General features: G+C 45.2%; 1 protein-coding gene across 1 annotated transcript; it reads left to right on the top strand.

Annotated features, from left to right (window-relative positions):
* Positions 1 to 451: 451 nt before the first annotated feature.
* Positions 452 to 14,225, top strand: F10 (coagulation factor X). The gene is made up of 8 exons (XM_009898718.2): positions 452 to 725; positions 2,992 to 3,152; positions 4,558 to 4,582; positions 7,598 to 7,711; positions 8,605 to 8,745; positions 9,831 to 10,081; positions 10,820 to 10,937; positions 12,910 to 14,225. The coding sequence occupies exons 1-8, from the start codon at positions 656 to 658 to the stop codon at positions 13,455 to 13,457; spliced, it is 1,428 nt and encodes a 475-aa protein (XP_009897020.1). The 5' UTR covers positions 452 to 655; the 3' UTR covers positions 13,458 to 14,225.
* The last annotated feature ends 13,181 nt before the right edge of the window (positions 14,226 to 27,406 follow it).

Raw genomic sequence — 27,406 nt, 5'->3', positions numbered from 1 at the left:
TCTGTGTGTCGAAAGCACGGAGCCGGCAGGTTAGGGTGCGGGGATGTGTGAAACGCGGGTGGGAGCTGCGCAGCTGGCAGCTTGTTTAGAGTGGGAATCTCGCCTTGCCCCTGCTCGGCCCGGTGCAGAGCCGCACACCGGCCAACGCCCGGCCGGGACCACGCCAGCCGGGTTTTGAGGTTGCCTACCTCACGGGAAGGGTGAGAAGGAAAAAAAAGGGGAAAAAAAAAAAAAAGGAAAAAAAAGAAAAAGAAAAAGAAAAAGAAAAAGAAAAAGAAAAAGAAAAAGAAAAAGAAAAAGAAAAAGAAAAAGAAAAAGAAAAAGAAAAAGAAAAAGAAAAAGAAAAAGAAAAAAGAAAAAAAAAGGTGGGACAGTTACAATTGAAAAAGACGGCTTCCTTGGGTTAAAAAAACCACACAAACTAGAAACGTAAATAAGAGCCTCCTCATCAGGCTGGCCCCCCGGCTGAGAAATCCTGTGGCGGCTCTCCTCCTTCCCCGGCGCTTCCGCTATTTCTGGGCAGGGTGAAGCAACGACGCTTCAGTCTCTCCGCGCCCGCGGTTGTGACGGTTTCGGGCTTCGGCTCCCATTCTCTCAGTCCTGTCCTGGCGCGGCGCGACCCCACCGGACCAGCAGCCGCGGGGTCCGCACTACCATGGCCGGCCGCCAGCTGCTCCTCCTGCTCTGCGCGGCGCTGGCGGGCGAGCTCCGTGCTGAAGGAGGGGGTAAGGCGGCACCTTCTTTACTTGGGAGGGCAAGGTGGGCATGGCCCCTCCTCACCGCTCTTGAGGGACTGTCAGGGGAACGCGGGAGGAGGTGGCGGGACGTTGCTGCAGGTCGGGGCTCCCACCACGGGGGCCATGAGGGGCAGAAGTCATCTCACCTCCGCCAACGAGGGACCCTACCGGCCCTTGCCTGCGCGGGGTACTGCGGCTGTCAGGAAGCTGCTGGGGAAGAATTGAGCATCCCAGAGGATGTCTTGCCCTGGGGGCTCGGTTCCAACAGCGGATGAAGGCTTGTCTGTACCTGTGCCGAGACTCGCACCCCACAGAGAGATGGGCAAACTCTGTCCGAGGCAGGGAGCTCCGAGGTGCGCGTCGAGATGCTTGAGCCCCAGCGGTGCTGCGTCCCGCGACTGCCCCTCGAGGCCTCCTGTTTCCCCTCTATAAAACAGGATTGGTGGCCATCCTCACCGTTTGCACCGGGAGGGCAACGCTTCTTGAAGCCTGAGGTGCTTGTGCCTGTGAGGAGAAGCCTGTCCAAGGCTTAGTTGGGTGGTCTTGGCTGTGGAGAAGGCTGGGCAGCAGGGGAGAAGGATGTCCCTCTGTGTCACTGAGGTCAACACCAATGTCCAGAGCAGCAACAGAAAGCCTTTCAAAAGTCATTAACTCTTCCTTCAGTGAGTCAGCCTGCTTAGGCTTTAAAATGAGGTCTTCCTTATGTTTCTGGAATGTGCTGCTTCAGCTGACCAATGCCTATTGCTCCTTGATGTCTCTGAATATGGAAGAAGAACAGAAAGCTTGGTAAAGGGAACAGCCAGCCTCAGAAGACAAACTAGCTAGTTCAAGGGTACTTGGGTGATGTGAAGGCCAAGAGGCGATAACCCTGCCAGCTGCATCCTGTCACTTTGCTGTCTCTGCAGAGAGGGATTTAAGGACAAATAAGATAGTGGGTGAATGAACTAACAGTTGCTGACCTACAAGTTACAAGTGCTTTCTGTAAGCCTTCCTTGAGAGTGGCCTTTTTGGAATTAACCATGGGCTTTATGGGATTGCTTAATATGAACAGCACTAGCAGAACTTGGCTCCCTGTGACTGACCCACCAATTTCAGAGAAAGCAGAATAAGTCCCCTCTGTGTGTTCTTAGAGGATATTACGGTGTATGATGATTGCAATAAGCAAGTTAACTTATTGCTGAATTGAGCTTCATAAAGAATAGCCCAGAAGGCACATGCAAGCTGCCTGCTGACCGTAAGCCACTGACCTTCAAGCCCCATCTGCAGCACTGCAGTCTTCCACACTCCAGACTATGACTGGAAAGTATTTTTTCCTCTGTAAATTCCAGGTGCTTAGAACATAATTAAATGACAGCCTCCAAACACAGCAAACTTTCCCAGAATATATGGGTTTTATGGGAGAATTAGCCATTTATTTACTCCACTGTTGTTTCTGGTTTTCCTGTCTGGTAATGTCTGCACCAGCCACTGGAGAGTAACGTTGTTCATGCAGCCAAGTGGCTGAGCTCAGTGTAAGGCCTATGATCCTTCAGTTTAAATCAACAGATACTTGCATCCTGAACCTGAAAGCAGCAGGTCTTACACTTCTATGACACCAAGCTTTTAAGAAATAAAACAGCCCAGCAAACTGACCTCAGGCTGCACTTTCCTGATAAAGCTGATGTTTGTTTACTTCTGCTAGAGAAGTGTGTTAACATTTCTAAGGGAAGGAAGACTCCAGTGCAGTGGAATTTGGGGTGTGAGGGGCAGTAGAGCTCATACAAGGGCTTTTCCCATCTGTTCAGTAGATACATTACTGCATCTTGAGTTTGTGTGGCATTTAATTTCTAAGGTACAAGCACCTGGAGCAGGTAGTGGTGTTGCCTGGTAGTGAGCTTTAAAACCAACTCAAGGAATGCAGTCTCTCTGGCCTTCAGAGAAAGTCATTCTGTTCAAGACTGGAGTCTTGAGCAGGAGCACCAGAAATATAAGCCCTCAGCTACAGCCTGCATGTTCTTGTTTTCAAGACTAAACATAGTAGATAATCTTGGGAACCTACAGCTTGTTCTGGAGCTGCTGATTCTCAGAGAGAGACTGCTTTGAGAGATCCTGAGATGTATTAGCCTATGTGAAGACTAACCCTGCAGGCAGTGTTGTGTATGGGTAGAGTGGTGAAAGGGTCTGTTTTGGTTTTGATTCTGCTTTACGTATTTCCGATGGCTCTGTAGTACCACCAAACGTTTCTGACGGCTGTATAATTTTCTCTTTTGCCTAGTATTCATCAAGAAAGAAAATGCTAACAATTTCTTGGAAAGAGCAAAGCGTGCTAACTCTTTTTTGGAGGAATTTAAGAAAGGGAATATTGAAAGAGAATGCATTGAGGAGCGCTGCTCAAAAGAAGAAGCAAGAGAAGCCTTTGAAGACCAGGAAAAAACTGTAAGGATGAAGCAAATATGAGACATAAGCCTATATATTTTGTGTTTATAAAATAATATAAAGGTTTTTTTGAGCTGACCATCAAAACTCAAAAATTACTCCCGGTCCCTTAAGGAGTAAATAGTGTGGTTGGAATTGCTAAGGCATAAACTCCTGATAATTCTTAATTTAGCTCTTGCAAGGCTGGCTCATGTTAACCCCTCCATTCTTTTACCTGTTTTGATCTGTTTAATTTCCACTGTGAGGTGTTTGGCCTTTAAATACCTTGATGCTACCCATTCAGACTCTCTGGATGGCATAGCTGAGTGTCATGAATATGGTCAAGACTTCTTAGGTAGAGAATCCATGGGAAGTCTGAGAAGAAAAAAATGGGAGATTTTTGTCAGACTTACCTCAGGCAGCTTTGTTGTGTTTATCATTTTGTGACTCTCTTTCCCAGTATCCAAACTGATGGAATATATACTGTGGACAGTTCTTACATGCCTTAATGTTAAGTTGCCCACACAGGATGAAGTTTGTATGTGAGTCTTACATTACCTGCCCTACCCTGTTGGCTGCTCAACTTTAGACAGAAATGTGATCTGTTCCCAAGCTCAAGGGGGAGTTAATGAGATGGGATAGCTATGGAGACTGGGGTCAGCAGAAAAGATACTTGAAAACTTGAAGTGACTGGCAGTGGAGGGGAATTGGGAACATCAGGTGTACCTCTATGGCTGTTAAGAGCAGCCCTGAAGTTGGAGTTGAGGCCAGATTCATTTCACTTTGGCATTACCTGGTGCCAGAATGTTCTTGGAGTGGCCTTGAGATGGTCTGGGTGGGGACTGATGGGTGCATTGCCAGGGCACTTGGGAGCATAAAGTTTGGCTGATCTATCACAGAACCAGCACAGCCTGTTCTGACTGGTGACCCGATGCCACTGGAAAGGACTGTCTTGGACAGACAGCATACCTGGAGACCTCAGTGCAGAGGGAAAGAAGAATGCAAATTGGAGGAAATGGGTTTAAATCTCAGGATTTCTGAGGCCTTCATTGATGGGAGTATGGAGAGGGGGGAGCTGAGACTGATTTTGACATTACAGGAATGTAAGTTCCATTAGTTTTGACTAAATTTAGGATACAGTTATGCAAGAAATCAAGTGCCTTGTGCCAACTGAGGCACATTGGGAAATCTCTAAGGAGTTGTAGATGGTTCTGAAGATTGTATGAGACTTGTTTATGTAGAACTGGGCACTATAGATGGGTCATAGGGCTTTAATTTATTAAATGGTAGTAGCAGCTGTGCCTATGATGCAAATATTTGTTTAAACAACTGTATGAAAGCTCCATTATTTTTCTGAAGAACTAAGTAATTCTCATCTAACTCTTTCTGTCTCCTTTTTTCCCTTTTTTCCCACACCGACCTGTAGGAGGAATTCTGGAACATCTATGTAGGTAAGAAACACGCTGCAGTTGTTTAGAGAATTAAGCCTTCTCATTGCAAGGAAGGATGCACACCTTATTGAACCACTTCCTGCTCCCTTGTTCTTTTCAGCGGTGGACACCCTTACATTGTGTTTCCTCTGAAGAAGGAATCTGATTTACTGCCTTGCGGTTGCTTGAACCCAGTTGTTTCATTTGAAGGCAAAGTTCAGCTACCTGCAAGTGTTGAGATAATCTTTGTCTTCTCTGAAAATAGGACAGTGGCTCTTGGCACGCAAAGGACAGCCAGAGCAGAAACTGGGCATGTGATTCTGCCAGTCAGTTATCCTCCAGAGGGGCAGCTCTGGATAGGGGAATTTTGGGATGGCATTTAACAAGTCCAAGCGCCGGGTGCTGCACTTTGGCCATGGCAACCCCATGCAGAGCTACAGGCTGGGGTCAGAGTGGCTGGAGAGCTGCCAAACAGAGAGGGACCTGGGGGTGCTGATTGACACCCGCCTAAACATGAGCCAGCAGTGTGCCCAGGTGGCCAAGAGGGCCAATGGCATCCTGGCCTGCATTAGGAATAGTGTGGCCAGCAGGAGTAGGGAAGTCATTGTGCCCCTGTACGCTGCTCTGCTTAGGCTGCACCTTGAGTACTGTGTCCAGTTCTGGGCCCCTCAGTTTAAGAAGGACATCGAGACACTTGAATGTGTCCAGAGAAGGGCAACAAGGCTGGTGAGAGGCCTTGAGCACAAGCCCTATGAGGAGAGGCTGAGGGAGCTGGGATTGTTTAGCCTGGAGAAGAGAAGGATCAGGGGTGACCTCATTGCCCTCTATAACTACCTGAAAGGTGGTTGTAGACAGGAAGGGGTTGGTCTCTTCTCCCAGGCAACCAGCACCAGAACAAGGGGACACAGTCTCAAGCTGCTCCAGGGGAAGTTTAGGTTCGAGGTGAGGAAAAAGTTCTTCACTGAGCGAGTCGTTCGTCATTATAATGTGCTGCCCAGGGAGGTGGTGGAGGCACCATCCCTGGAGGTGTTTAAGAGGGGATTGGATGTGGCACTTGGTGCCATGTTCTAGTCATGAGGTCTGTGGTGACAGGTTGGACTTGATCTTTGAGGTCTCTTCCAACCTTGGTGATACTGTGATACTGTAATTCCTGATGTAAATAGTCCTGGATGAGGGTGGCACTTAAATGCTGTGGCCAACACAAAGTCATTAAACTCTGTCGCAGAGTGACTTGCCAGTGAACGACACCTTCCATGCCAGCCTGTTGTGTATTCCCCTATTACAGAGCATTTTGTGGGATGTCTTTTCTGCAAAGCTGTTTGACATTCAAGAAAGATATGTCAGTAGATCAGCAGATACTACCCATCAAGTCTTTCTGGATTCTTGGTTTTTAAAGGTCTGAGTTGTATTTATTAGAGTTCCAGTCTTTGTAGTCACTATGCAGGGGCAGATTTTTTGTGTTAGTGTTTGGTACTATGTTCCCCAGAAAGTATGTGGCCAGCTTCCATATTAGGAGTACCTCAGAAATGTTGATTAAAGACACCTCGGCTTTGTCTTTTGGAGCCTGCAGAACACTAAAGACAATTGCCACACAGAAGATGCAGACTTTCACAATCCTGTAAGCAGGGGATGAGCTCTGCAACCTACAGGCTGAAATTTCAAGCAAAGCCTGCATCATTGTTGCAGAGAATCAGAGTGTAGGGAAAAACTAAAGTAGGATGCTAAGATCTCTGCAGAATGGAGTGCTCTGATACTGCAGAGGAGGCAGAAATGAGGAGCTGTGCTTCAGGCTTCAAGTCTGTCTTTCTTTTGGTAAATGGTGGTCTCACCTTCCTTCTGTTGAGGATGGACCACGCAGACACAGCATGTGGAACACTGTTGGCTTTGGCCATGTACAGGTACAGAAGGGGTGTTGAGATGTTGTGGCAGTACACAAAGCCAAGCAGATGTGGCAGATAAAACTTCAGCAGATGAGGTCACAGGTCAAACTGGATCTTTAGGATGAGCAGCTTCTTGAATCTTGTCTCCTCCATGGACACTGCTGTTCTTCCAGCTGCTCCAAACAGGCAGAACAGCTGGCAACATACCAAAATCTGAAGACCTGAAGCAATGAATTATTAAGCAAATGTCATTCTCCAGATATCCTGCTTTTCTTATTGAACAGTGCAGAAGAGCCCAGCAGGGTCATTTGACGAGGAGACACTTGTATTACAGCAGGTCACTGAATGGGAGAGACCATGTCTGTGGGCGTCAGTGCAGGAGTGGGGGAAAGGGCTGATACGTGGGACACGTCAGCGAGCGTAGCGCAGCCTCACTTTGCTACATGTAGCTGTGTGAGGTACATGTGGCTGTGGCCATGGAGTCTGATCAGCCTGTTGTGTCTAGGTCATGGAATGGAAGAAAAGCTGTAGATCCACCTTTCAAATGTAGGAGGTCCCAGTGTAGATGTGGAGAGTGCATGGTAAGAGCTAAATTTTTTTGTTTTGCAGCTGAAGCTTATACCTCAGGAGATACAATAGGAAATTTGGCCTGCACACATGAATTTAGCAGGGCTTTGCAAAGCATTTTGTGGTTTGTTTCTCTTCTGATTAATATTCTGATGTGTGTTTGTTTCAATGAACAGCACTGCAGGTGCACACGCAGCAGCGATGAAATGACCTTTAAAGAAATAAAAGTTGAGTTGTCCTTACTGTGCACAAATTGTATGGAAATGGAAGAGGCAAAAAGGTTAATATCTTTAGATACTAATTGCAAGGTAGAAATGTCTTCTCTGCATTTACAGCCTCTACTGTAAATGGTGTATACTCTGACCATGATGCATTACTTTATCTTCCTACTAAGTAGAAAGGCTTGTGTACATGACATCATGCAATTGCCACCAAAGCTAGATTGCATTTAGACTGTTGTGCCTGGAATGTGGCAACTCACAGGACATACGTTTTCAAAGGAAAGACTAAATGCTGTGAATTAAAACCAGCACCCCCTTCAGAGTTCACTGAAAAAGCTTACACTCTTAAACAAATGTTGTTTTTGTAGATGGAGACCAGTGCAGCTCAAATCCGTGTCACTATGGTGGACATTGTAAAGATGGAATTGCTTCCTACACTTGCTCATGCCTGGATGGTTATCAAGGCAAGAACTGTGAATTTGGTAGGTTTCTGCTTTGGAGAACTGTGGCAATACATTTCCAGGGAACTGAATCATAGTTAACTCTTTCTTAGTGAGCATTATTTGCATCTTCAAAAACCAGGTAATATCATATGGCAATCAAGGATGAGTTGGAGGACAGTGCCAGAAACACAAGGGCCTGGTGGCTCTACAGCTGAATAGTGTTAATGAATGTTCTGAAGTTACACTTGCTGCAAGGAAAGTCCTCCTAGTTATGATAGAGTGTCTTTGCATGAGCTTGAATCCCCAAAATATGATGATAAAACTAATAAGCATAGGATTGTTATATTAAAGAGTCATTGTTCCAAGCTCAGAAGTACAACCCCTCTTCTCAGTTCATCACAGTGAAAAAGAAAGCAGATACCAGTAAACAATGCAGAGATTTTTTCAGCTTTGCAAGGAATCACATATATAAATCCTTTCTGAGTCCCATTTCTGTCTCATCCAGCTACTACCCTAATGATGTCCCTGAAGTATCTCTCAGTAGCCAAGAAGTAAAAAATGGAGACTGTGGAACTGAAGTTCAGACAGAGGACTGAGGGCAGTGATGGGAAGCTGTGTTTAAGGGCAGGATGGAGGAATTGTGTGAGGATTTATCAACATGTGGACTTGTCTGTCAGTGTTTTACTCATTTCACCACTGTCATTTTATCTCTGCATTTTAAACTAACTCTGGCATGGCCCTTGGGCCCCTTTGGACTTGGCAAGTATGTTCTTGCTAAGCTCCACTCGTGTTCTTACTAAGCTGTGCTTCAGGTATTTTACAGGTGGAGATACAGATCCTGCTTAAAGAGTGCAGTTTAATTTGCTAAACTTTGAGGTCTTCTGCAAAGTCAGTGCTTATTTACAATTTTTCTTCAAACATCTCTCTTACAGTCATACCAAAGTACTGCAAAATAAACAATGGTGACTGTGAGCAGTTCTGCAGCCTCAAAAAAACTGTACAGAAGGCTGTTGTGTGTTCCTGTGCGAAAGGATATACCCTAGCAGAGGATGGCAAACACTGTGTTTCAGCAGGTATGAAGCCATGTGACAAACTAATAGCAATGCTGGTGAGATTTGTTTCACAGTTTAGGAATGTCTTTCGAACCATCAGTATTCCATGTGCCATAGATCTAACACCAAGGCAAACTGATTTCCAAAGCCTTCCATTTGTGATGTGATGCAATGGACTTAGCAAAATTTAGATGATTTGGAACCCTTTGCAAAGTGCCTTTCACAGAATTACCTGAGAAGAGTCCATTGTTGACAGGAGAAAAGTGATTGCAGTTCTTTCTCCTTTACGTAGCCATTTATATTCCATAAGAAACAGCTGCTCACAAAGTTTCCCGCTTTAGATTTTAGTTAACATAATCAAATAGTAATTGGTTGCATTAAATAATTATAATTAATGCTATTTACATTTATACATTTTTGTTATATTTTAACAGGGGGGGGAGGGAGGATAAGCCAATATATGCTCCTGATGTCAGTTTTCATATCCCCTAATAATACATTTCTGTCCTGAGCCCTGTTAGTCCTAAAATAAAACACTTCACTCACTTTCTTAATAAAGATGGTTTTACTAAGAGCAAGTACATCTCTAAAAACTCACTGGGACAGGGTTGAAAGAGTGATTGCCCATTGGAATGGGCTGCCTGGGGAGGTGGTGGAGTCGCCATCACTGGAGGTTTTCAGGAGAAGACTTGATGGGGTGCTTGGTGCCGTGGGTTAGTTGTTTGGGTGGTGTTGGATTGGTTGATGGGTTGGACGCGATGATCTTGAAGGTCTCTTCCAACCTGGTTTATTCTATGTATGTATTGTATTCTATGTACATGAATATAGCAATATCAGCAGCTGAAGATGATGTTTTGCATTTTAAATGCTTTGAAAACATTGTTCAGAGACTGAACCAATGGATGAGTTTTAGGACTACAACAAGATGCCTATTATTTTCAAACCATCTGGTCTTTCTCCTTTATTGCATCTGCCAAGGTTTTGCTAGTGTTTTGAGAGCAGGACATCTGCATTAACTGTTTTGTTGTGAAATGGTGGTGTCAAGGGATTTTCTCTTGCGCTGACACTTCTGTCCGTCTCTAACTTTTACATTCTTGTCTTTGCAGTAAAGTATCCATGTGGAAGAGTTTTTGTAAAAAGGAAAAAAAGGTCAGTTGTTTTACCTGCTGAAAATAGGAACATAACTAGTGATCAAGACGGCCCTTCCACAAATGAGACAGTTTTGGAGGAGGACATTGTTACTACCACAGAAAGCCCAACCGTCAGTCCTGGAAATGAAACAAGTAACAAGAATCCGCATGTCATTACCAGGATAGTAGGTGGTGATGAGTGTCTTCTTGGAGAGTGTCCATGGCAGGTAAAGCTGGTGTTTGTGCTCTGCATGTAAGCAGAGTGTGTTTCTGAGGGAAAGCATGCAACAGTTCATGTAATCTGGATGCTTTCTGAATGTTACCCATGTAGCAGGCCATTTGTAGCTGGATGTAGCTGAGTTGTAGGAACCTGAGCACTTAGATGTGCTGTTTTGCAGACTGCAGCCTTACAATGTTGATGATGCTGTCACCAGGAGGGCTTTTGAGTCATGCTGGCCTACCAATGTAATTTTTGTAGATTATATTCCATTTCTGTTTTACAGCAGCCCATTCAGGTAGCGTACCTGAGGGCATGTCAAAGAAAGCATACATTTGCTTCACATATCAACGTCTTCCTCCTCAGTTTGGATCAGCCAAAATGAGTTTCTGTATTTGGGACACTAAGGGAGGGGTCAAACGGGAACAGAATTTGGACAGAAGTTCTTTAGGGTGGTAAGTGTGATTTGGGGGCTGCACTATCCTTGCTCAATCAGTGGCTTGTTCCTAAAAGACATTAAGCACTGGGAGTGAGGTGAGGTGGAAGCCAAACGTCTACATCATGTAAAGACAATCAAGATCCTGTAGCACATGCTTGCTCATGTGCATGCAATACTAGGGGATACCTGCCAAGTAGTAAATGTTATTGTAATAAGCATATATATAGTGTGCAGAGAAATCAATTACCTGTTTACAGCTTGTTGAGTTTAATTCTGCACTTACTGCACATTTTTCTTTTCCCTTTTTAGGCTGTTTTGTTAAATGAGGAAGGGGAAGAGTTTTGTGGTGGAACTATTTTAACTGAAAATTTTATACTTACTGCAGCTCATTGTATGAATCAATCTAAAGAAATTAAAGTTGTTGTTGGTAAGTGTTTATTTATTTTACTCCTCTGATGTTTGAGCATGTGTTGTGGACTACTCCTCTGTGTTCTGAGTCTTCTGTGAGGTGTAGTTATATTACTTTGTTTGTTATGATTTGCTACTTTGTTGCTTTTTATTATTTCTTGTCATTCTGGACATTCTGCTTGTAAAAACAGAGACAGCGGATACGGGAGGTGAAAATGGTACATCCTTTTCTTTTTTTGCCAGCTAATTAGAAGTGATTAAGAACAAATGTTCTTGAAATAGCAGCTAGCATTGTATTAATCACAGTAGTACTTCTTCAGAAAGCTAATCATCAGAAGCATGCAGATTTGTTTGTATAGGAACACTCAGGAAAGCTATGACTGATTGACACCCGCCTAAACATGAGTCAGCAGTGTGCCCAGGTGGCCAAGAGGGCCAATGGCATCCTGGCCTGTATTAGGAATAGTGTGGCCAGCAGGAGCAGGGAGGTCATTGTGCCCCTGTACTCTGCATTGGTTAGGCCACACCTTGAGTACTGTGTCCAGTTCTGGGCCCCTCAGTTTAAGAAGGACATTGAGACACTTGAACATGTCCAGAGAAGGACAACAAGGCTGGTGAGAGGCCTTGAGCACAAGCCCTGTGAGGAGAGGCTGAGGGAGCTGGGATTGTTTAGCCTGGAGAAGAGAAGAATCAGGAGTGACCTCATTGCCCTCTACAACTACCTGAAAGGTGGTTGTAGCCAGGAAGGGGTTGGTCTCTTCTCCCAGGCAACCAGCACCAGAACAAGGGGACACAGTCTCAAGCTGTGCCAGGAGAGGTTTAGACTCGAAGTGAGGAGAAAGTTCTTCACTGAGCGAGTCATTCGTCATTGGAATGTGCTGCCCAGGGAGGTGGTGGAGTCGCCGTCCCTGGAGGTGTTCAAGGGGAGATTGGACGTGGCACTTGGTGCCATGGTCTAGTCGTGAGGTCTGTTGGGACAGGTTGGACTTGATGATCCTTGGGGTCTCTTCCAACCTTAGTTATACTGTGATACTGTGTGACACCTTGACTACAGGAAGAAGCAGCAGGCTCAAATGATGACAGCCTCACTTGTGAGGCATGAAACAGGATCAACAAAACTTTGTTTGCACTGTTTTGGCCGCCGCCTTCTCTGATACAAGCCAGGCTCAAGCTCCTGTAAGAGCTTCCACCCAAAGTTGTGTTAGTTTAGCTCAATGTCTTTATGCTTTATGTAAACTGACACAAAATCTCCATGGACAAAAGCTTGGAACTGAAACTGATCCAGGCACTGCTAATAACTATTGCAATACATTTTTGTAGTTTACTTGTGCGGTGTAAAGCCTTATACAGAGTGTTAGGAATGGGTATGTGTGGCCGTTTGACGCTGTGCCTTTAAGGAAGGGGCACACTGGCTAAATGTTTGTAAAATATTTTGGTTTTCTAAACTAATTTCATTGGTAGGATTGTGGGAGGAGAGATTGGACCCAGGGGAGTTGGGAACTTTCTCTCAGTCTTCCTTCCTTCGCTGTCCCTCTCGGCTGGATCTGCTTCTGGGCTTCTTGCCAAAAGATAAGAACTAACTCCCTGTGCATAGGCCTCCGCTTGCTGTACTAACTCCCTTTTTGTCTCTTCTTCTACCTCTTTTGGGGGAGAAGGGAGGTAGGGGGGTGAAGGGGGCACAGGGGGAAGCCCCCTTTGTGGGGGGTCTGGTTTCTGGTTGAGTTTATTTGCTGTATATTCCTGTATATATTGTAAAATACCTGTATTTGTTGTGTTACATATAATCTGTTTCCTTGTAAAATATACTCTCATTTCTCCGACTGGGTTTAGCCGTGGTCTCTTTCTCAGTGGGGGAGGGAAAGCAGAGCCTTTCCTTTCAAACCACCACACTCTTTTTTTTATTGGCGCCAACGTGGGCTAATCTCCTCCTTTGTCAAGGTTTTTAATTGTGCTGTCTCCATATTAATAAACTTTTCAATCATCTCATGCAGGTGAAGTGGACAGAGAAAAGAAAGAGCAGTCTGAAACGATGCATACTGTGGACAAAATACTTGTTCATTCCAAATACATCGCCGAGACTTACGATAACGACATAGCCTTAATAAAGCTGAAGGAACCCATAACATTTTCTGAGTACATTGTCGCAGCATGCCTCCCTGAAGCAGACTTTGCTAATGAAGTTCTGATGAACCAAAAATCTGGGATGGTTAGTGGCTTTGGACGTGAATTTGAAGGTGGACGACTGTCCAAGAAGCTGAAAGTGCTTGAAGTCCCCTATGTTGATAGGAACACTTGCAAGCAATCCACTAACTTTGCAATAACAGAAAACATGTTCTGTGCTGGCTATGAGACGGAGCAAAAAGATGCTTGTCAAGGAGACAGTGGAGGCCCCCATGTGACCAGATATAAGGATACTTATTTTGTTACTGGAATTGTTAGCTGGGGAGAAGGATGTGCAAAGAAAGGCAAATACGGTGTCTATACCAAACTGTCCAGGTTCTTACGCTGGGTAAAAATGGCCATGAGAAAGAATTTGTAGTGGTATGGCTCTTAATCCTTCTGTGAGCTAACAAAGTGCAGTTTCTGTAATGGAAACATGACTCTCTCTTTTTTAAAACAACACCACACTTTTTTTAAAGCCACATCTGCTAATCTTTTTTAGAGAGCTGATTCCTTAAAGTTATGGTGTTGCTTCTTTTCATTTTATTCCTGGGTTTAAGTGTGTATATGCAGACTGACAGTGTCATTTGGCATTTGCACAATGAGGGGCTCAGCAGGGTACTTGGTTTTCTTGTTTGGTTGTTTTTCTGTTTCCATTTTGGTTCCTGTGTGTTTGCCCAAGGGCTTCCACCAGAGGCTCTGGAACATAATATGAGCCTCCACTAATTATGATAGAAGTGGGAAGGACAAGACTTCAGTTAATCCTCATATTACAGCCATCTGACTCAGTAGAGAGCTTGTTGTTGCTAGAGCTGTTGAGCTTCTACCTGAAGATGTTATTAGAAGATTAAGGGAGCAGGGAAGCTTGCTTGGTAAAAGCTGAGACAGAAGCATTCAACGTGTGATGCTAACTAACTGCACGTTCCACAAAATTGCCTACTTAGGTCACAGCAGCTAACTGAAATGGGGTTTTGCTGTATATGGATTGTGCTCCTCTTCAGTTTAATTTGAACACTTCTGTTCATCAAACAAATATACATGTTCACTGTTTCCTGTATCATGTTCTGAATTGTGTATGGCTGAGAACCAGAAAGCTCCTTGCATGTGTACTTGTTCTAGGTGTTTCTGTAAGATGCTATATTGAGGTATGCTAGCACTTGAAATAAAAAAGTTCGTTCTTTTTTGTTCTTTTTCTTTAAAAATTGTTTGCTCCCCCTCCCCATCAGCTTATGAATATATGATGACAAAATCTCATTTGAGAGTGAGGGGGGAAAAGTAGTTAATGTCCCTAAACAAATGTGACACACTTGCCCTGCCTTCTGTCAAGGCTGAAGAAGAGGAAGAGAATGGAAAGGGGTAATTAAACAACTTTCCCTGGGCTAGAAGTCCATAAAGGACGAGTTAGCTGTCTTAGAGACAAATTCAAACAGAAGCTTTGCTCTCTGATGGGTTTTTGTAGGTGGGGTAGTGTTCCTCCACAAAATTTTTAAACCTTCTCTGTTTCACTCCTAGTTACAGAGAGCATGGGGAAAAAATACAATGGAATAGACAGGTGAAAGCAATCTGGTCCACCCCCGTGTTCAAGGCAGGGCTAACATCAAATTTAAAGCAGATTGTGCAGGTTGTGGTCCAATCAAGTTCTGAAAAGAATCAGAGCTAGATGTTTTGTTAACCTCTGGGCAACTTACTACTGTCCTTTAGCATTCTCATGGCTGAAGATTCTCATGTTCAATGGGAATTTTTGTTGTTGCAGCCTCTGACTGCTGCCTTGCCGCCTTTCTGTGGACAACCTCTGGGATATGGTTGGCCCTATCTTTACTGTAATCCCCATTTAGGCAGTGGAGGATTGCAGTTAGATTCCCCAGGTCTCCCTGTCTAAACAAACCCAGACATCTCAGCCTTTTACTATACATCATGTGCTTTAGGACCCTAAATATCCTGATAGCCTTTCCAGAGCTCCTCCAATCTGTTTTGCTTCCTTGTTGTCTGGGGGACACTGAACTGCACCAGACCTGTGCTGTTCATCTTTTAGGGTTTGAGCTGGTGCTGGCTAGTTTTGTATAGCAGGTGCTGTGAACAAACCAGGCTGACAAACCAGAAATACAACTCTGCATAGCAGCAAGGTATTGTTGCAGTCAGCAGTAACTGTGGGCAGGAGGGACTGCAGGTCAGTTACCACAGCTTCACGGTCTCTACCTGTACAAACCCGTAACAGTCTAACGTCAATGTTTGTTCAACTGTTTCTTGCCTTTGTTCCATCCACTGGTAGCTTGCCCTGTGCTCCAACAGAGTGAAACATCCCTCTCCAAAGGGACAACCTCAGGCCTAGGTGCTACCTGAATCTTATTTACATACTTGTTCTAAGAGCACTCTTCCACTTCAGTGAAACTTGAGGACTGAAGTGAAACTCAGACCGGACTGTATCAGGTGTTGAGATAGCTGAGGGGAGAACCTCCCTCTGGCAGTGATGACAGTAGCTGGGCTTTACTTGGTGGTGTGGATACAGGTTCTTCACAAGCCAAGTAGCACCTTGAGAGCAGGCACAGAGCTGGTTTAAAAGATGAGCATGCAAGAGGGTGAGGAATGTTCATGTGCAGCATGGCTGTGCTTAGAAGAGAAGTGTTGTTACTCTGCAGACTACAAGGGACTTTGCCCTTGGGCTTTGCAATCAGAGACTTGATGTGGCCCTGGGCAGCCTGATCTAGTTGAAGATGTCCCCGCTCACTGCAGGGAGGTCAGACAAGATGACCTGACCTTTGAGGGTGTCTTCCAATCCAATACATAGAACACATACATAGAATACAATCTGTGAATTTGGGAAACACCAATTTGCTTCTTGGCCTTCTACCAAAGATCATAACCAACTCTACAGCCTGCAAGAAAACGATTAAAGCACAATTTTTCATGTAGACCAATTATTTGGGGGTGATTACACGTAGCAAAATTTGAACACATTTTAAAATCCAGGGAAGATGTACAGCACCCAACTGCTGAGTAGGCTAATGGATTTTAAAATACCAGAACTCATCACAGCAAACAAACACTGCTGGTTTAGGCAGGAGCTAACACCAAGGATAGTGGAAGGAGATGGTCTAAGCTACTATCTCGTGCTCAGGCTCCAGTGAAAAGCCAGTCCAGGGGACAAAAGAAGGATGATAAGAAAATCACTGAGGATTTAGAAAGGCCTATGTGAAGAATGAAAAGGTAGGACATTGCAGACACAGGTCTGGACAAGAGCCTTTTGTGCATGGGACACTGGGCTTTGAAAAAATTAATCTACTTTAGGCTAAAATAGAGAAAGCCTGAGAAGAAATATAGCAATAGCCTTCGTGTGTGCAAAAGACTGCTGCAGCGATGTAGGGACTACTCAAACTTCATGTTTGTGGTGAAAATAAAAAAGACATAGCACACCTCAAATGCAGCATCAATGTTTCAGGAAGTTCCCAGGGAAAACCTTCAAACACTGTGAGTAGAAAAGCCCTCTGGTAGATTTCGTGTGGAGGGCAATGAAGTCTCCAATGTGGTAGTCTTTCAGAGCAGAGGAGGTAAGTAGCTGTCAGGTATGCAGCACAATACAGGCTGTGCCAGGGACTGAATATGGACAAGTTGTCCTTTGGTAGAAAAACACACTTTTGTAGGCATGGTGTCCAAGTGGAAGCAATTTCCCAGAAGGCTTTTTGCTGGAGTCTTGAACAGCATACCAAGAAAAATAGAGGTAAACTTGATCCCTTGTTGGGTTTGTAAGCTGCTCTGGGTGATCCCAGAGGTCTTGCCAGCCACGGGTTTCTGTGTTTCTAGATGGGCAACACAAGCAAAGAGTCATGGTTACAGTCACACATTTGTGACCTAAAACAGTAACAACAAGCAAGGTTTTCCATAGCAAGTCTTCCATAGGCAGGGTCTCAAGCCCTGTCAACAGCTGATCTCATGCAGTGGTGCAATTGAAAAAAAATCCATGCAGAATAAGGTGGAAATCAATGTTTGGGAAAGTATGATCTGGCTGGGTGCTTGTGACAGAGACGGGGCCCCTGGGACTTAGAGATTCCATCCAGCCTGCTCCATCTGTACTGGATACGTGCTTACAAGCACCACTGTATTCCAAGACTTCATTATGAGCATGACAATCAACCCAGAAGAAAACCTGAATCTTCTGTCTTGTTTTCTGTTGTTCTGATTAGCTCCATGCTTTACCGGCTTCTTAAGGCACTACCAGACTGGGAGGCAACATCTTTGCAATGTGCCTGCTGAACTCTGCAAATCTGGTCCCTTAAGTTACTCCTCACTTCTGAGACATTTTCCTGGTTCTGCTCAGCTTGCAGGAGGCCAAAGCTCTGGCTCTGGTTGTTCTGCTTTCCCTGGGATATGGGCAAGGCCACACCACTTATTCTGGATCCTTGCTGCCAGGCTAGTAAAGCACTTTTAGGGAGACTTCATCCTTACTTCCTTGAGATTTAGAGCCGCCTGCTGTGGACAGGGAGAAAGGGAGTAACCGTCCATCATGTTCCTGCAGAAGAAATCACCAAGTGGCAGCCTGGCATCTGGAGTTCTGATAGCATAATCAAGTTTAACCATGCAACCATGTGCTGTTCTGCTGGGGTGGAACCTGCCCTAGTTTGTGGTCTCCCCTCTTTCAGAGGAGTCTGAAATACAGGGGTGTCACAGCCTCCGTGGCAAACCCAGCTCCACACTGCCTATGCAGGAGAGAGGGGCTTTTCCAACACCAGGCACCTGCAAGCTGTCAGAGTGGCACTGCTGCAGCATGGTGGTTTTTTTCTGTTTTAGCATTGTTCCACACTGACACCAAGACCAGCCTTTGCTCTTAGAGGTTTTCTTATCTGGCGAGTTAATGACCTGTGAGCTGTACTGTTTCTCATTTAGCAGCTGCCTCAGAGCTCTGCAGAGAAATCTCAAAGGATGGCAATGACAGGTCATCATGGAACAATGTGCCTTCTTTCTGTTGTCCTCCTTTTCTTTCAGATGGTGCAGACTTTTGTTTTAACTTGGCTTTGTGCTTCTTTGCCTAAACCACAGAGGTGCACCATCTGAGTAAAAGCCTTATGAGTAAAAGCCTCATAGCTTTGCTTTCTCACCTGCCTTGCTCCCATTTGTCTCATGCACTGCAGTAATATCCAAGGCTGAATTGCTAGGGGTATGCCATTTTGGACTGAAATATTTCTGTCAATGTAAAATACGGGGTCAATATGTCAATGTGCAAGCTTTCAAACTGACAGCACAAATGATGTGCTTTATGTCCTCAAGAGATGTGATAATTAAATAATCCTTGCTATCCATTCATAAGATATTTGTTGCCAAAACCCAACAAGAATTAACAGTGCTGAGTGGAACCACAACTTTACACCAGCACCCACTGTGCTTTTCTAAGTCTCAATAGAAACGTCTCCACTTGAGGAAGTGTCTCACCATCTTTGAGGCTGGACTTCGAGATGCTTCTCTCCAGAGTAAGTGTGTGAATCATGCTGCAGACATGATGCGTGCTTTGTTGTTGTCTAATTTTGTTGTAAAAGTCACTTAGTGATTTCAGAGGGCCAGTTGGAGACAACTGAACAAACACCTGAGTCATCCACATTACAAGAGATGAGATAGGGAAGGTACTTGGTGGGGTGCTGGGTACCCTACAAAGCTTCAGGATATTTCAGGGAAAATTTTCTCATACAAACATGTAGAAAGCAGTTCTGAGCACACTCACCTGTATTTGGTTTTAATCACAGGATCACAGGATGTTAGGGGTCGGAAGGGACCTCCAGAGATCATCAAGTCCAACCCCGCTACCAGAGCAGGACCATAGAATCTAGCACAGGTCACACAGGAATGCATTCAAATGGGACTGGAAAGTCCCCAGAGAAGGAGACTCCACAACATCTCTGGGGAGCCTGTTCCAGTGCTCTGTGACCCTCACAGTGAGGATGTTCCTCCTCATGTTGAGGTGGCTGACAGACTAGGAGTGGCTGACAATATACAGAAGATGACTTTAATAGAAGTAGCTGTAAAATGACAGAGCTCATGAAGAAAGTAAAGAAAAATAACAAGAAAATAAAATTACTGTATCTTTTATATGAGAGAAAAATCAGGCTACTTCTAGAATAGGCCACAAAAAAAACCCCAAAGCATTTAAAACACATGTCAAAGCTAACCCAAGATTAAGAAAGGACAGGAGGATTAATTAGAATCATTAATTAGAATCATAAGCTCCTTCATGATCTGAGTTACAGAAGGAAGCAGAAAAAAACCCTAGAAGGTTCTAGAATAGGATGAGCTACTTACAGATGAGAAAGGAAAAGGCCTACCAAGAGCCTAATACTTAATTTATTACTGATACTTCAGTTGTTGCTGGTTTTATCCTCTTACCCACACCCACAGAATCATAGAATGGTTTGGATTGGAAGGGACCTCCAAAGTGAAGGAGACTCCACAAAACAACTCACAAGGACTCACTCTAATTTAGTAATAGTGATATAATGTGTTTGCAGTTACATGTCACTTGTTTCCTCTCAAATACCACATAAGCAAAAACTTTTTCACTGTGAGGGTGACAGAACACTGGAACAGGCTTCCCAGAGAGGTTGCAGAGTCTCCCTCTCTGGAGACATTCAGAAGCCGCCTGGATGTGTTCCTGTGTGACCTGCTCTAGGTGATCTGCTCTGGCAGTGGGGTTGGACTTTCAAGGTCCCCTCCAACCCATTCTGTGATTCTGTGACGACCTGCTCCATGTAAAAGGAATACAACCTGCCTTCCTATTGTCTTCTAAAACCAGGGTTTCTGCAGTTACATATAGTTACATAAATACGTGAATGTCTATTGACACTGAATTTAAACCCATCAGTTTTGACTGCATTCAAAGTGAACATCAACAATTATTAATCTTAGTCCATAATTCTTTCTGTCTGGTATTTGTTATAACATCCTTGTGCCATGAGTTTGTAATTCCTAACACAGAACAGTTTGCTTTGTTTCCCAGTTACGAAAGATTTAAGTTTCTTAAAGAGGCTGAAGTTTGCCCTCCGGAAGTCCAAGGTGAAGGTTCTGTTAGTGCTCCTCCCTATCTCCCTGCATATTGAAAACTTCACTATCTCGTGGTCACTGCACCCTAGGCAGCCTCCCACGGTCACATCTCCCACTAGCCCTTCCCTATTGGAGAGCAGCAGGTCAAGCAGAGCCTGTCCCCTGGTAGGCTCGCTTAACAGTTGCATCAGGAAGCTGTCCTCCATTCACTCCAGGAATCTTCTGGACTGCCTTCTCTCTGCTGAATTAAGTTCCCAGCAGATATCTGGCAGGTTGAAGTCACCCACGAGGACAAGATCTGATGATCTTGAAACAGCCTCCAGTTGTTTGTAGAATAATTCATCAACCTCCTCATCCTGGTTGGGTGGTCTATAACAGACTCCAACCAGGATGTCAGATTTGTTGGGCTGCCCTCTGATTTTAACCCACAGGCTCTCAATTCCCTCAACTTCCACCTCAAGTTCTGAGGCAGAAAGTGTCTCCCTAATATACAAAGCCACCCCTCCTCCTCTTCTCCCTCACCTATCCCTCCTAAAGAGCCTGTAACCCCCCAGTGTAGCACTCCAATCGTGCCTGTTGTCCCACCATGTTTCTGAGATGATGACTATATCATAGTTGCCCTGGTGGATTAGGACCTCCAGCTGATCTTGCTTATTGCCCAGGCTGCGTGCATTGGTGTACATGCACTGCAGCTGGGCTCCCGACCTCTCAGTTGACCCTACCTTGTGCCCTACTCTTTCCTCTGCAGAGGGACTGATATCTTCACCCACCCCCTTCAGACCTAGTTTAAAGCCCTCCTAATGAGCCCTGCCAACTCTAGTGCTAGGACTCTCTTGCCCCTTCTAGATAAATGCCCCCCATCCGGACCCAGCAGGTCGGGTGCCGTAAAAGTTGCCCTATGATCGAAGAAGCCAAAGTTCCTCCGCTGGCACCATCCCCTGAGCCACCTGTTGATGGTGTGGGTTCTCCCATTCCTCTCAGTGTACTCCCCTGCCACTGAGAGAAAGATTTAATGACAGCAGGTACACAAAAATAATGGAAGATGTCTAACTTCTATATACTTTGAAAATGCTGAACCCATTTGCCCACTTGCCACAAATGGGCAAGGTTTCGAAGTGGAAAATTATTCTCATTTTTCAACCATTCTGGTTCTGTTGCACATACAAAGCTCTTGTTAATGTCGTGAAAAATCCAGTCAGGTCAACCCTGATAAATGCAGTTGCATAAGTCCACAATGTACATATCTCTCATGGCCTGGGAGTTTATGGTATGAGCCACTTCCACCAACCAGTTACATCTGTCTGGGCTGTGGGTGGAATCTCTTGGGTGCTGGCTTTGCACTGGCAATGCTGAGGTCAAGTCAGGCTATCCCTCCTGCTGAATCTGTTGCAGAGGAAGTGACTAGATAGTCACATAAACACCTTAAATCACATCTGGACACAGCTGCAAGGTTGCTGCCCCACAATGACAGGGGAAATAATTAGACAGAAAGACTGAGGAACAAAAAGCAGCATAAAAAGGTCTGAATTCCAGGTTAACCCCAAACATTTTCTTATCTTCTCATTGTCCACTTCAGATTGTTTCAATGCTCCAGGAGTTTACCTGAAAAATCCTCTGCTTAGGTTTCTCTGTGATCTACCCTTGTACATTTTTATCCTGAATTCCAGGCTAGGGCAATGGGAAAAAGTTATCAGAGAAAAGGGGGGGCCGGAATCCTCATCCAAACAGTACAGACTCCAATGTGATTTTTCCACATTTTCCACAGGGGATGAGGATATTGCTCATCTCAGGGCAAAGTTAGCCATCTTAATAAGCCCTCTTATCCATCACCAAGACTCTGTCTAGGAGCTTAAGTGATACAGCATTTTCTGTGCATGTGACCTGCCACCCTCTGTCTGTCCATAGAGTTTTATTGGATATAATTTTCGTAAGGAAAAGGATACTAAGAGAAAAGTGGGGGAAAAAAAGATGAAGAAACACAAAGGTGGAAGAATGTATTTTAATAAATGAAATGCTAACAGCAATTTCTAGTTTTAGCAAAATATGAGTAGAAATAGAAAAAAATCAAAGCTTGCATCTGTAGAGATCATAGAATCACAGAAGGGTCTGGGCTAGGAAGGATCTTCAAAGATCATCTAATGCAACCTCCCTGCCGTGGTCAGGGACACTTTCCACTAGATTGGGTTGCTCAAAGCCCCATTCAACCTGCTCTTGAACACTCCCAGGGATGGGGCAGGTATCAGAGTAGTTCCAATTTGGCTTCTATTTTCTGTACCAGGCTCTCTGAAGACTTGCACAACCTTGTGGCTAGACTGAAGTCCTTGTTGTGGATGCAGACACCACAGGAGAGAATCAGAGGTCACCGGGGTTACATTCCTCCCCCTTGCTTGCTCTTGCAGGATTTCCTGCAATCTGTAACCAAACCATAAGGACAGTGCTGATGCTCCTCCAAAACAACTGCAAGTTTCTCTAGCTTTTAGAAGTGGTGGTGCACTGTGGATTTTGCAAGAAAACCTTTTTTTTTTTTGCAGGTGGTGAACAGAACAGGCTGATGGCAGCACAGGTGTTTAGCTGAATTACAACCCATTTTTCCTGCACTAAAAATTAACCCTTTGCAGATTATGTGCGTCCTCTCTGCTGGCTGGGCAAAGTTAGCTGACATTGTTGTGGCTTCTGGAGACACAAAGACCTGTGCTGCTTAGAAACAGGCATGCTAAGAACTGTGCTTCATACAAGGAGAGTCTAAGTTGCCACACAAATGGGGTTGCCTTGTCTCACTCATTGCTATCTCTTGACCAAGGCTTCACGTGATTACAGTCGTCTGTTAAAGACTGGATGGTGTCTAGTCAGGGCTGAGGGATGCACACCCATTTTACTATTCCTAAACTGGTATCTGCAAGGTATTTTCTTCAATTTGAAAGAGTTGTCCCTTATTCCTGAATCTGCTGCTTCCACTTCCATATTCTCTATGCAAAGAATAGCTTAAAGCTCCACAATATATATCTGTCCCCCAAATCAGCCCTCTGACAGAAGGATTACTGTGTTAAGCCTCAGTAAAGCCTGGCCTCTGCCCTCTTCATCTCTTTGGAGATGACAAAAATTGCTGTGATTTACCTGCAAGCTTCTCCAGGGCTCTTCCTTATGGGGAGGGAGAGATCAGTCAAGCAGAGGTGACTGCTCCTGGTCCCCTTCTCTGTCTCAGGCCAAGGGGTGGTGCTTTGAGGACCCGTCGATACTCAGAGCACAGGACAGGTTTTGTCTTCCGTTTGTCAGGCAGGAGATGAGGACAGTACCACATTCAAACTGGGACAGGAGGGGAGGCAGAGGCTACTTCCATCTGCGAAATAGATGGCTCAGAGCAGACAGGTTAGGGGAGGCCCTTCCTATCACTTCATTTCCAGCAAGGTGAACTTTGCCAGGACACTAACCACCAGATAAAACACCTCTACACACATCAGAGAAAACACATCCTTCCATTTCCTTCTGCCCCCACACTCCCAGAGCTGTGGTCTAGCAATGAACACAGAGGATTAAGGTAGGGGACACAGTATAAGACAACAAAGGAAGGGTCTGATCCTTGTGGCCCCTGTCCTGAGTCTTCCTCCTCCTCCCAGCTCTGCAGCAAACAGCTGTGGGCATTCCCTTAGCCCAGGGCTTCCAACTCTGAAACTGAAGCAAAGAGGCTGCAGAGAGGTGAGGTGGAGGAGAGGAGGAATTGGAGCTGCTCCTGCAAGTCTGCACCTCCTGCCATGAGGTGGGCATACCACAGCCTGATGTAGCTTGGACAATTTTCAGTGCCCATAACACAAAATGCTGTACCTGTGTGCCACTAGGTGGGAGGACAAACCCAGGGAGTAATGTGGCTGCAAGCCCAGGTATCAGCTCCTGTTATTTGCTTAGCAGGGGGGGAACATTTTCTGGAAAATAATTGCCATCTCTTTTCACTAGCTGAGGTGTGCTTGTCCAAAAAGCATGTGACAAGAACAGCTGCCCTTGACCACCTCCGCTGTAGCAGGACTCATAGCCAGCCAGGGCCTGACACATGAGGGAGGTGGCAATGGCATGTCCCTGTCACTGTCCCGTCACTGCCTGGGCAGCTGGTCTGCAAACTCACTTCTCCTGGCTTGCTATGCCACTTGAGGTTGACTTCCATGGGAACCAGCTGCTAAAGCAGGACCAAGTCACTCAGTTACTCTCTCCTGAATATCTGCAGACTTCATTATCTGACATCACATGCAGGCTTCAAGCTGGAAAGAGTAAGCAGGCTTCAAGCTGGAAAGAGTAATCACCCTTCAAGCAGGAGGCATTCCTTAAGCAGGACTGCAGGAAATGGGGTGCAGGACTCATTCATGAAACACGTCTCCATGTGCTCAGTGTGGTAACTAAAGGAATGGAAAAAGAAATCTCAGCATCTCTTCATAAAGAAAGATGTGAGGAAAGCCCTGCCCTTTTAAAACCCTCTCTTTATACAATTTGCCATAGTAAAAATGAAAATGTAAAGCCTGTTGCATTGATATCAATACAGAAACAGCAAAGTCAGTGCCATAAGGTACTGACTGAGTACATTGTGGCCTCTTCCAAAGGTCACAGCTGCTCAGTCAGGGAATACTTTTTTTTTCCTTCTCTGTTTTTTTTTCTTTGCTTCCCTCCCCCTCCCCCCCCCCCCGTTGCCCTGCCTGTTTTTTTCTTTCCACTTTCTTGCCCTTATTTTGTGTCCTTTGTAGTTTCTTTTTCTTTTTTAAAATAAAACACACAGTAAGAAAAAAAAAATACCTCATCTAATAAGGTCGGGTGAGAATACAGCTTCTGAAACTCTGTGTGGTTAACATTAACCTAATCTGAATAACTGCTTTACATCTGCAAGAGGGCCTTAATTTACATAGGTTTGTAAAATGTAAACAGCTTGGTTTAAGAAAACAAAGCTGCAGATCTGTGGGTTTGTGCTGGGCTCTGCAAAGTCCTGTGCTGACACCAAGTGGTGACATGTTGTTTTCACGCTGAAGAGAGCCGGACTTGCCACATGCACGAAGAAATGTTTGTTATCACAGGAAGGCAAGGACAAGCAGACACAGGACACAGGGAAACTATAGCAGCAGCCTCATTGCCAGACAATCCCATGGGGGTGGACAGCCAGAATATAGGATGGCAGAATCATAGAATATTTTGAGTTGGAAGGGGCATTTGAAAGTCATCTAAACCAAGGAGACTTCAGTGAGCAGGGACATCTTTACCTGGATCAGATTGCTCAGAGCCAGCCTTGAATGTTTCCAGGGATGAGGCTTCTACTCCCTCTCTGGGCAGCCTATGCTGGTGTTTCACCACCTTCATTGTAAGAAATTTCTTCTGTATATCTAGTCTAAATCTACCCTCTTTTGCTTTAAAATCATTACCCCTTCCCCTATCACAAAAGGCCCTGCTAAAAAGACTGCCCCCATCTTTCTTAGAAGCCCCCTTCAAGTACTGAAAAGCCACAATAAGGTCTGCCCTGGAGCCTGCTCTTCTCTAGGCTGAATAAGTCAAACTCTCTCAGCCTCTCGTCACAGGAGAGGCGTTCCACCTCTCCAGCCATTTTTGGGGCCCTACTCTGGAACTACTCCAACAAGTCTGTGTCTTTCTTGTGTTGAGGACTCCAGAGCTGGACACAGGACTCCTCATGAGGTCTCACCAGGGAGGAGTAGAGGGGCAAAATCACTTCCCTCAGCCTGCTGGCCATGCATCTTTTGATTTCTTGCAGCACTATTTCTATTGCACACCAAAGAGTTTATCCTTCTGCTTGCCCTTGGCCAGGCAGGAGGCACAGCAGCCCATGGGGGCTGTTCCAGTCCTCTCCATACTTCCACCTTCTCTCACAGGCAGTGTGTGTCTGTATGTGGCTGGGATCCTGAAGTCAAGAAGCGTTTTCCAATGCTGTCCTTCATGGCTGGCAGTACAAACCTAACAGTGAAAAAGCAAAATGCCGTATTTGTTCAGATGCATCCCTGAGGAGGAGAGGTCCTTGAGGGCTGTAAGGTGGCTCATAGAGGATCAGCTATGAGCCAGCTCTAAAGCAAGGGAGAAGGCAGGAACTGGAAGGAAAAGAGAGAGGCTGCTGTAGACCTGCCAACCAATAAAAACAGAGGTCTGACACAGTGTGATGGGTTAATGCCCATCCTGGAAGCAAGGAGGGGAGGGCTTGTGAGAGCATTGCCCTCCCTGCAGGGGGTTTTCCCCCTGGGAAACTAAATCAGTCTCTTCCACTCCCCCTCCCTGCCCAACAAGACTATAAAAAGGAGGATACTGCAGCCATTAGGTCTCTTGGGCCCTGCCTTTGCTTGGACGAGGACTGCTGGTGGCTCCCTGCTTCTCTGCCATGAGGTCAGGCCTGATCCTTCTCTCTGCTACCTCCACACCTCTTTAAAGAGGCTGGTTTTGGATTCTTACTTTTTCCTCCCATCCATCCTTGTTCCCTACCCTTCGTGATCCCTACCTGTTATTGTTACATATATTTTTTAAAGAAAACTCTTTACCTCTCTACTTCCAAGTTGACTCCAAATTATTTCTTGGTGGATCTGCTCCTTCCCTTTCTTTTTTTCCTCTCTGTTCGGAAGGAGGAGGGGAGAGTGGGGGAGGGATTCTCAGCCTTGCCCCCATGTGAGCTCTTAATTCCCAATTAAGGCTCAAACCACCACACACAGAAAGCATGTAATGCCACTGGCTGACAAGAAACTGCACTGTTTGTTGAAGAAGCAGTGGGCAAGCAAAGGAAAAGCTGGTCTGAAGGCTTTGTTGTGATGGCATTAGAGGAGTCCAGCCTTGTGACACTAGCAGCATATGCTGCAGATGCTGCGCCACAGCTGCCACAGGCAGCAGCAAGGCTGGCAACCCGAAGCTGCAACTTGGATTGCTTGGTTGCTCCAAAAGTGGATGGGCCTTTGATCAGTGCAGCTAAGCCTTGGCAAATGTTTTATAGGGACGGTGTATGAAAGAGCCACACATTAAAATACATTCCTGTAACCATCATTCAGCTTATGCTTGTGCTTTGTACAAAGAAATGTTCACACTGTTCACCTCTGCCGATTCTGTGTTACAGTAAGTGATGGCTGAAGGATGGGAGCAATACCCAAATCTTGGAACAGCTCTCAGCAGAGCTGGCAAACCTACTCCACCTTTAGCCAGTGCAATGAAAGGGCCCTGTTACACCACTAAGCAGGGGGGTTTTTTTAAGAGTGGGGTTTGGTTTTTTTTCATATGTTGACATCAAAGCCAGGTTTTGCCAGAGGTTTTGTTTTCTCACGAGCAGATGGACTTTAAACTTCAACATCACTCATG

The sequence above is a fragment of the Dryobates pubescens genome, chromosome 7 (genome assembly GCF_014839835.1).
Source record: "Dryobates pubescens isolate bDryPub1 chromosome 7, bDryPub1.pri, whole genome shotgun sequence".
Lineage (NCBI taxonomy): Eukaryota > Metazoa > Chordata > Aves > Piciformes > Picidae > Dryobates > Dryobates pubescens.
The sequence above is the reverse complement of the archived record's forward strand: the minus strand, read 5'-3'. Positions and strand labels throughout refer to the sequence as shown.